Source organism: Montipora foliosa, chromosome 11 (genome assembly GCF_036669935.1).
Source record: "Montipora foliosa isolate CH-2021 chromosome 11, ASM3666993v2, whole genome shotgun sequence".
NCBI lineage: Eukaryota > Metazoa > Cnidaria > Anthozoa > Scleractinia > Acroporidae > Montipora > Montipora foliosa.
Genome location: NC_090879.1, coordinates 35,170,179 through 35,180,178, shown reverse-complemented (window position 1 = coordinate 35,180,178; position 10,000 = coordinate 35,170,179). Strand labels below are relative to the sequence as shown.

The 10,000-nt window shown below is 42.9% G+C and overlaps 2 protein-coding genes and 1 pseudogene across 2 annotated transcripts in view; 2 read left to right on the top strand and 1 right to left on the bottom strand.

Annotated features, from left to right (window-relative positions):
• The window catches only part of LOC137975404 (uncharacterized), a 2,638-nt gene extending 399 nt beyond the window's left edge, over window positions 1-2,239 (bottom strand). Inside the window, exons 1-2 of the mRNA XM_068822516.1 lie at window positions 1,480-2,239; window positions 1-1,313 (exon numbers count right to left, since the gene is read on the bottom strand). The exon at window positions 1-1,313 is cut by the window's left edge and continues 399 nt beyond it. Of these exons, the coding sequence (XP_068678617.1) occupies window positions 1-1,313; window positions 1,480-2,239 (2,073 nt within the window). The remainder of the gene's footprint in view (window positions 1,314-1,479) is intronic.
• The window catches only part of LOC137974729 (uncharacterized), a 203,157-nt gene that overhangs the window by 13,770 nt on the left and 179,387 nt on the right, over window positions 1-10,000 (top strand). Inside the window, exon 2 of the mRNA XM_068821678.1 lies at window positions 5,020-5,330. Coding sequence (XP_068677779.1) covers window positions 5,020-5,330 — 311 coding nt within the window. The remainder of the gene's footprint in view (window positions 1-5,019; window positions 5,331-10,000) is intronic.
• Window positions 8,049-8,616, top strand: LOC137975400 (uncharacterized; annotated as a pseudogene).

Here is a 10,000-nt window from a genome sequence, read left to right as displayed (position 1 = left end):
AGAGTCATAGTGTATGGTGTCATCGACGCAGCGTTCCTTACGCTCGAAGGTGGACAGGACGGCGTCAAAGCGGCGGTTGTAACCATCTCCGGACGAGAGGAATCCTTGAGGCGCTCTTGTGTACCGCCAGAGACCAAACGGAGTAATAAAGGTGGTCAAGTGGCGATCGGACTGGCGCAGAGGTACACTGTGGTAGCCGTTCCAGGCATCCGTGACTGTTTTCCATGTGTCTTTGGGGATACGACGTGCTAGGTGGAAGGGTGTTTCCGTAGCGAATGTCTCACGTTTGCAAAATTTGTTTAGTGGGGAGAGATCTACTGTGCGGCGGGGGGAGCCATCATGCTTTCGTGTGATAACCATGCGGTGGCACCACGTCACGGGTTCGCCATATGGCACGCGTTCTATGACACCAAGAGCCTCGTCGCGTAGGAGGTCTTCGTATACTCGTTGCTGCCAGTGTAGGGGCACTGGGGCCGGGGTGTGGCTTGCTTTTGGGGTGGCAGTAGGTTCGACGTGAATCTCAATCGGTGGCCCCTCCATGCACGGTAATGCCCGGTGCGGGCACGTGTTAAATGTTGAGGAGGCGTATCGGTCAAGTAACCACGCTTTCATTCGTCCGTTGTTTTCTGGAGTGCAGGGGAAGGGCAGCTCGGAGGGACGTGGCGGTGTAGCGTCACGTTGAGGGCATGAGCACATGGTGTCATGTGGGTCACTTGTGGCGGTGCAGCCACCATTAATAGACCGCACAGCATTAATGAGAGGTGGCATACGGTTGGTATCCACGGCTTCAGAGTCTCTGGTGTGGCACCCCTCCGTAGGCATGTTCGCCGTTGTGAGTGATGCAAAGTCCTTGGAGAGGATGCCAAGGTTGAGCAATGAGTCGTATGATAAGTACATGGCTTGGACGGAGCGGCTGACGTAAACCATGGAGCGGCACGAGGTCACCTCACCATTTTGGAGCTTCGTGGTGAGCTTGGCGAAGAATGCGCCCTCGATAGAAATGGGAGAGCGGTTGGCGGCTGACAAGCCAAGACGGACAGGTAGTAGGTCGTCGCGCGAGAACCCGCACGCTAAGAAGTCTTTCATTGACCACAAGTCAGATTGTGCGCCAGTGTCGGCGATGGCTGAGATCTCTGCATGAGTGTTTGAGGTGCAGTTGGGCATACGATATCTGGCCTGGGCTGAGGTGTCAATGGAGATAGTGATTGGGACTCTGGGGTGGTCTCTGAGGTGTGCCCGTGTCCACTCGCCCTTAGTAAAGATGTGGTGGTCAAGTGTTACAGGTGCGCATCTACCGACGAGGCCATGTCTGGCTGGAACATGTTTGCGGCGACGTCGCCGGCGGGCAGTGCCGGAAGTAAATGAGGCAACTTGGGATATCGGGTCTGATTCGACGGCCTGACTGGTGGGAGGGGGGGCTGGGGGCGTAGGCTGTAGGCGCTTCCTGCGGCGGCGAACCCTATAGCAAGTGAGGCACACTGTATGGGGTTTTCGGTGGTTCCTGTTGGCGCTTGAATGACGAGACAGCAGACAGGGTTGATGACGGGAGGGCGTTCCGTGCCATCTCCTTGTTTTCCACTAGGGCGATGACGTCATTTACTGGGGTCTGAAGAACAGTCTTGGTCCCAAGAACTTCAAGGCGGATGTCTGGGTCGGATATCCCATTAAGGAGGACATCTCGTATGACATGGTCTGTGTAGTCGATGTTTTTCCCACATTCACACTGTGTACTAAAGGCACAGGTTTCGGCTTTCCCACGAACCCTTGCTGTAAATGCGCGGAACGGTTCGTCCCTTTCCTGACGTAGTTGCAGTAGCTCGGTGCGTAGGACACCAGTTGCAACTGGTATTACTGCGAGGGAACGCATGGCAGCAAGCAGGTCTGGTAGAGTGTTGGAAGCGGCATGTGGGTTGGCTTTTAGGAGACTGTCACCAAGCTCATTTTCTGCGCATTGAAACAACTGGGAGGGTGCAGATTGATCATCGATGCCCGAACCAGTACGGAACACTTCCCAGCGGCGTGTGAACACGTTCCATTCCTCTGTCGAGACGCCAATGTTTACTTTGGGCCGTTCGAGTTTTGGACCACGAGGAACGGGTGGAAGCGAAGGACCAGGTGTGTTAGGCAATGTGCACTGATGGGCCAAGCCGTGGTTTGCCAGGAGAGCAATGGCGAGGGCCTCGGAGACGTCAGCGGTCTTGAAATCGCACGTGGGGATTGTACAAGCGATGACTACCATGGTTCCTTCATGAAGAAACAGCCTTCTCGATGAACAAAATTAACTTTAATGCCAACGATGAAGGAACCATTCTACAATCGAACAGGAACGCAAAAATGACAATACAATACAAGTGGACTTAGCTAGTAAAATGAATACACTTACAAGAACTCCGTAAGGTGAGAAATGACAAGCAAGTCGTTAAGATAGTTCGCAGAGTCTTAAGAAACACAAAACATGGCCGACTCGTTTGGCCGAGAATATGAGTCCACGGTCAGCGGGTTTACTTAAGAAGAGTCCTGTTATCATGTTGGCTGGCGCGAAACTCTGCAGCAAAAACTAACGATAAAAGCGTCCGACGTTTCGGCGACATCTTGGCGCCATTGTCAAGGGAAACTAAATTAAATATGCGATCTCAAGAGAAACTAAGAGTCCAGAGTCATTAATTTGCATGAGTTAGACAAAGAATATAATAATAATAATAATAATAATAATAATAATAATAATAATAATAATAATAATAATAATAATAGTGATAATAATAATAATAATTTTCCTTTAATGTTACTTATATTAAAACCATAAAAAACATTACTGTGTTTTGATGATAAGAAACCCTTATCATAAACAAAAGAAGCTTTCCAATGCCCTGAATACTTTAAACTGGAAGATTTTTCATTCCTGATCTCTGATACTTCCATGATAGCGAAAATTATGGAAAAAAAGGAAGAAACTTGACTTAATAGCCTTGCTGCGCGTAACAAATACCTTCTTTTCGGTTGATGATGTGCGGCAAAAAGTCCAGCGCTAAAGCAAATGACTCGGCGATCCTCGCAAGAAATATGGAATTTCACTTAAGGTACTTGTATTACTTGGATTATACAAAATGATTCAGATCTTATTTATTGGTACTATCCGGATACAAACATACAAACAGACAAGTTGCATATTAGTTAGGAATAGGCAAAACCCACAAACTACTCAAGCTAAGAATTCAAGGTTACTAGTGCTTACAAAATAATCAAACACTTAGAACCCACTTAAAGACAGAAGTCATATTACTTCTTAGCAGCGCATTTAACCAGTTAAGAACGTTGGCCAGTTCACGATTGGCAGTATCTTTTTATTAAAGCAAACAGAAGATAGATATTTATTATTAATTTAAGCACTGTGCCACGTGTTGATATTGTGCAGTCGAATCGGGCATCATGTGGTCTTTTTGTCACGTGCTGATTTTCAATTGTGTTTTTGGTGCAATGCGTCGGTAGATTCATATGGTTGCCCCTCTGTCGGAAGAACGCTCCTTAGGCAAAAGACCAAAAGAGGAGCTATATGGGACATTTTTCTTCTGTAAGGTCTTGGGAAAGCAAGAAACAATTTTCGGTGCGCGAAACGGGATAAAACCCAGTGAACAATTCAAAATGCTTTAGAATTACGCCAATCAAATAATTGTTTAGTTAAATAACATTGATTAAAACAGGTCTTCTTACAATCAAGTATAACAAAAAAAATTGAAAGAATGCATTCAGGGTCAAGAATATTTGTTTAAAATAAAGGATTGCACACTTCGTGTATAGGAAGAAAGTATGGATTTATTTCGTCACGTTACCTGCCATTTAAGATTTAAGTCAGGCAAAAACATCGGCGTTAAAAGGAAGAGTGGGGCGTTCAATAGTAAAACTGACAGAACATCTCAATTAAGCTCACCGCCAACGAAAACATTCGAAATTAGTGAAAAGAATATAAAAGCTAACTATAAAATGAAACTTGTTTGTATCCTAATGGCAAGAATTGCCTCACTTTCTACCTCTAAATATCTCTGAAATTTTGGCTCTCTATATACAGTAAGGGACCCTTTGACAGATATCTTCCCAAAGCTTCAAGAAAAAAAAAAACGACTTCTAGGTTGTCCTCCAAGTTAAAATTCCGAAGTAAATTACTCGTTAAAGTTTTTTTCCCCTTTTTCCGGAACTAGTCCCAGTCCATTCTCGCTTGGACCGATGAACAATTCTATATGTGCTTAAATAAATGACACCCAGCTTCGCAAGTAAATCAATTCCAAATGGTTCATATAAAATGATACGTGGGGGGGGGGGGGGGGGGTGACATGCATTAAGTTTGGAGAAACTTCATCAACAACTATTTTTTTTATTTGCTGATAAAACTCCGAAATCGCGACTACGAGTAGGAGTTTTGAGTTTCACTAACTCTTCTAGTATATTGGAAATCATTGACTATATTAGTGAAAGCAAACTACAGCGGTAACAGAACAGATTTAAAAAATACTTAATTGCCATACATTTCATGCTTGAAATGGAATGAAGATAGCATTATCGACGTTACAGTATTCTCTATTAAAATTAGCTTCTCATGATTTCGGTGTTTTATCAGCAAATTAAGGGATTAGTTGTTAATGAATGTTACCCAAAATTAATGCATCTCGACCCACCCTGGTATCTTTATCAAATGCTAAATGGGACAAATAGTGCAGAAACTGTATTGGCATGTCGGAAAATATTCCTTAGGCCTGCGCACATAGGAAGCAGAGAGCACAATAAAAATAATAGGTCTCAAAAGAGCCCGACTGCCGAATATTTCTTACTGGTATTGCATGGTATTCCAGACTAAACATAATAATACTAATAATAATAATAATAATAATAACAATAATAATAATAATAATAATAAAATGGTTCCAAATGTTAGTTTATTTGGGAAAAGAACAAAGATAAAACGAGTCTTGTTTTCCGCCAGGGAGTTTTCAACTGTAACCTAAACTGCAGTTGTTTATTTAAACGTAGGAGACTGTATTGATTGGGATCTTGGAATGGAAAACGGTTTAATCCCAAATGAAAGGATAACGGCCTCCATTAACCACCCGGTTTGTCCGGCCAGTTTTGGGAGATTGAATGACGTAAGAGGATCATGGTGTACTGGTACTGGTACTTATACTGGTTATCTGCAGATTGACCTACAGTCGCTTCATGTAATCTGTGCTGTGTCCACTCAAGGGGGAGAAGTTTACCGCCGTGGCTGGGTAAAGAAGTACACCTTAAAGTCATCTACAGACAATAAAAGATGGACAGATTACAAAGAAAATGGACTTGTTAAGGTGAGTTACAAAGTTGTTGATGTACCAAGGCATAAAAGTTTGAGCCGGTGGACATTTAGTTTATAATCAATGATTACATCATGTCAGTTAAATATGGAATATTAAATTAAAAGTACTTCTTGCACTGAATAACGTCATGCAGATGATAACGAAAGTGCGATTACTTTTTTGCTTTTGTTGTTCTTCAGCGTAATTGGTTTTGAGGTAGAACACCGTTAAAAGGTTTTTTCTCCAGAAAAACGAATTATATTTAGGACAAAGTTAATGGCTTCGGCGCAGGCCAAAACCAACATTTTGTTCATGCTGGATAAAGTGAACTTTGTTCAACGTTTTCCTCCAAAGAAGGCTTCAGCGAGAATTTATTTAACCAGCAGTGAAAGACAATTCACTGCCTCGATTTGTCTTGTTGTTTGTAATTGCACTCAATGGATAACAAACGACAACCTGATAATCTTCAGTAGAGTCTTTTTTTACAGATATGTTCACCTTTCTTGTTTAATGCCGGAATTTCTAGCGATTGAGTGGTAACGAATAAGCCTGAAATTGAATATTTCTGCGTCACAAGAGCGAGAGGGCCTGGGTTGCAGAAGGTGTAAGTGAGGGATTATGGGTAGTGACTTAAGTGTATCTAAGCTAGGTATAGCACGTGATTAGTCATTCGAGGCCGACACCTATTACCCACGATTATCGACATTTTGAAAGTATACCTAAACTTCATTTTTGTTTTAATTGTACACATTTATCTGTTACGCAATTCTTAGTTTGCACTCACGTGATTAGACGGCCATGTTGGTGCACAAAACAAAAGCAAAATGTCGCTCGCGTTTTGTATAATAATAATAATAATAATAATAATAATAATAATAATAATAATAATAATAGAGACAAATTCCCAAAAGACGTTTTTTACACCAACATGGCCGCCATGACGTCCGAAGTATTTGAGGCACTGAATTTGGTTCGGGGAGGATACGTTGCCATTTTTTTCCCACAGGGTTTTGGGTTTTTGCATCCGCCAATGCCGCTACTTTGTGCATTGGATATACTTTCCTTGCTGTATTGTGTGTGAAATGTGTTTAGTCAATTTATGTCCCCCCCCATAGATGTGGCTTTCTCCAATATTCATGTTTGTAATGTAACGACGGTGCGCGGCCTAAACGTCCAAAGTAAACCTAATCGTATATTTCTCTCGCGTCTGTTGCCCAGTGAAGCTGGAATGTATGCTATGTTTTGCTACAGGTCTCAATTATAATATTAACAGTATGCAATTTTTTTTTATGACGCATAAGTGGTAAGAAAAAAAAGAAAAATATTTGACCTCTTGTTCTCATATCACAAGCAAGTGATAAATTGTATTCCTTCTTTGCTATTCATTGGCATAATTTTACACTTAAAGTGGCTCAAACCAGTTTCAACATTTGAAAGAAACGTTCTTATTAGAAGGATTCACACTACAACACTTTATCACTTAACAGCAATGTTATGGTACCATATCAAACACCAATTATTGCTGTCATTTTTGTGATGTAAAAAGTTACCGTGGCAACAGCCACTCATATCTCAAAAACGAACTCGGTGGCCCCCATTTTTTATTTCTGAAATGTAATCAGCATGCCAGAATGAACTTTCTGCATTCACAAGTGAGCTCCGTGATTTCAGTCATTATAGTCCTAACTGGGGCTCTCATTTGTTCAAAGAACTCTTCGAGCCGATGTCTAAAGCCATCGTCAAGTGATGGAAATGTATTTGGGTATGAGATATGGCAATTTTTAAGAGATTTCTGGCTTCCAACTCGACTTGGCTATTCAGTGCAAACTTGGATTTTATTCATAACGGGGGCGTTGTTACCGAGCTATTGTGTTCACGGCCTTGGCATGCAAACTTTTTCTCCATTGTTTGCGCCAACTCATCTTCGTTTAATGGACCACTGAAGATCAAACTATTGTGTTCACGGCCTTGGAATGCAAACATTTTCTCCATTGTTTGCGCCAACTTATCTTCGTTTAATGGACCACTGACTGAGGCGACAAAGGAGACCACGTGCCTACTATGGTGATTCAGTGACGACTTTTCATATTGTATTGGACGTTTGTGATTTGGTATTTAAACTTAATCCGGGCCCGACAGGAAATGCTCAGATAACCTCCATTGTTTCATCGCGAATTGAGAGCCGCGCTCATCCATGCAGGGAGCCAGCACGTGACACACTTATAAGTGTTGAGCGTAATGCCATCTTTGGTAACCTGGAAAACTGGGCCTTTCAGTTATGTAGTTTGAATGCAAGATCATTAAGGAACAAATCATCGGATTTTGTGGACCTGGTGTGTGATCTGAGGGCTGAGTTGTTTATGATATGCGAGTCCTGGCTCAATGATCTTGATTCTGCGATTTTAAGTGAGCTCACTCTACCCAGTTATGCTAAGCTTTACCACTGTCCGCGTGCAGATCGTAGGGGTGGCGGGACTGCGCTATTATATCGGGACGGTCTTGATGCAAGCAAAGTGTTTTCAGCCGAGCGATCTTCGTTTGAAGTGTCGGAATGGCTTGTGGAGTTCGGAACTGTTCGTCTGCGAGTTGTCATCGTGTATAGACAGACCAACATACTCTGCGGATCATCCCGTGACTACGAGTGTTTTCTTTTATAAATTCTCGGACTATCTCGAGTCATTAGTTATGTGTAATGAGTTACTGTTAATATGTGGCGACTTTAATATTCACATGGACGTTCAGTCAGATGCTGACACCATCCGGCTCAAGGACCTGTTGAACTCTATGGGTCTGGTCCAGCATGCTAAACGACCCACTCACATACATGGCCACACCTTGGACTTCATTATCACACGGCAGGCCGATGATATTGTGGATGGTGAACCCCTTCCGGAGAGATATTTCACTGACCATGCTACCGTGATATGTAAGCTAAGCGTGATGAGGCCTGCGCCAAGAATTAAGCATACTGAATACAGGAAACTCAAATCAATTGACATAACCAAGTTGAGAAAAGCTAGTCGTAACTCCCAGCTACATCAAGACCCGCCTGATGATTTGAACATGCTGCTCGACTTTTAAATCGCTATAAGACGAAAACGCGCCGGTTTGTTCTCGTCATGTCATCACTCGACCCAGGCTCCAATTGTTTAATGATAACATAATTCAGGCTCGAAGGGACAGGAGGAAGGCCGAGAGAAGATGGAGGAAAACTAGACTCCCATCAGATCTTGTAGTATTCAAAGTTAAGCGGAATTATGTTGTACATCTGATGAACGAAGCTAGGTGTACTCATTAAAGGCCATTTATTGACAAGAACAGCTCGGACCAATCAAAGCTGTTCCGGGCTAGTAAGATTCTATTAAATCTGCAAGAGTACAAGTCTCTTCCACCTCATACTAACGCCTCTGTTCTCGCAAATGAGATGGGTGAATACTTCATCCATAAAGTAGTTGCTATAAGATCAAAGTTAGCCGGTGACGCGGTCCCTCATGCGGTTTCTACTGAGTGTGCGCCTCACGGTTTATCGAGTACTGATGACGTTGTCACGCTATCAGAGTTTCAATCTCTCTCTAAGGAGGCTGTAAGGAAGATGGCTGTGGCTTCCATGACTGAGACATGTGCTCTGGACCCTTTCTCGTCATCCATCTTGCTGCTTTGTATTGAGGAGCTACTTCCAGTGATTACTAGGATTTTGAACATATCATTAAAGCATGGTTACTTCGCTGACGAATGGAAGAAGGCATTAGGACATCCTCTGCTCAAAAAATCTGGTCAAGAACTTTCGGCCTGTGAGTAACTTACAGTTCACGTCCAAACTTACAGAGAAGGCAGTCGCTGTACAATTACAGGAGCACATGTGAGTCAATGGTTTGTTTCCAGAATTGCAAAGTGCTTACCGCCAAAATCATAGCACTGAGACCGCACTACTTAAGGTGAAGAACGATCTCCTAATGGCGATGGATAAAGGTCAAGTTACGTTGTTGGTGCTTCTCTACTTAACCTCTGCATTCGACACCGTCGAACATGAGATCCTTCTAGATCGATTGAGGTCAACAGTTGGGTTGCGCGGGAAAGTACTTTCATGGTTTGAGAGTTACTTTGAGGGCAGGTCGCAGAAAGTGTCGATTAACGGGACTCTCTCAAAGCCATTGAATTTGATGTGTGGAGTCCCCCAAGGGCTATGCCTGGGCCCGCTTTTGTTTACCATCTATGTGAGTAAGCTGTTTCAGATATTAAAACACCATCTGCCCTCCGTTCACACATATGCGGACGACACACATTTGTATTTGTCATTTAAGCAATCAGACACTTTCAGTAAAGTCGAAGTTGTATCTGCCATGCAGAAGTGCATCTGTGATGTCCGAGCATGGATGAGAGAGGATCAGCTTATGCTCAATGATGGCAAGACTGAGTTCCTGATTATAGGTACTGGCCAGCAGCTCTCAAAAGTTTCAATCCAAAGCATCAATGTTGGACAGGCTGAAGTCTCTTCTGTAGTCTCTGCGCGCAATCTAGGCACATGCTTTGATACGCATCTAGATATGGGAACTCGTATTACAAAGACATGTAGCAGCGCTTTCTATTACTTGTACAACATACGTCATATTAGAAAACATCTATCCAGAGAATCAAGTGAAAAACTAGTACATTCTTTTATTAGTAGTAGATTGGACTATTGT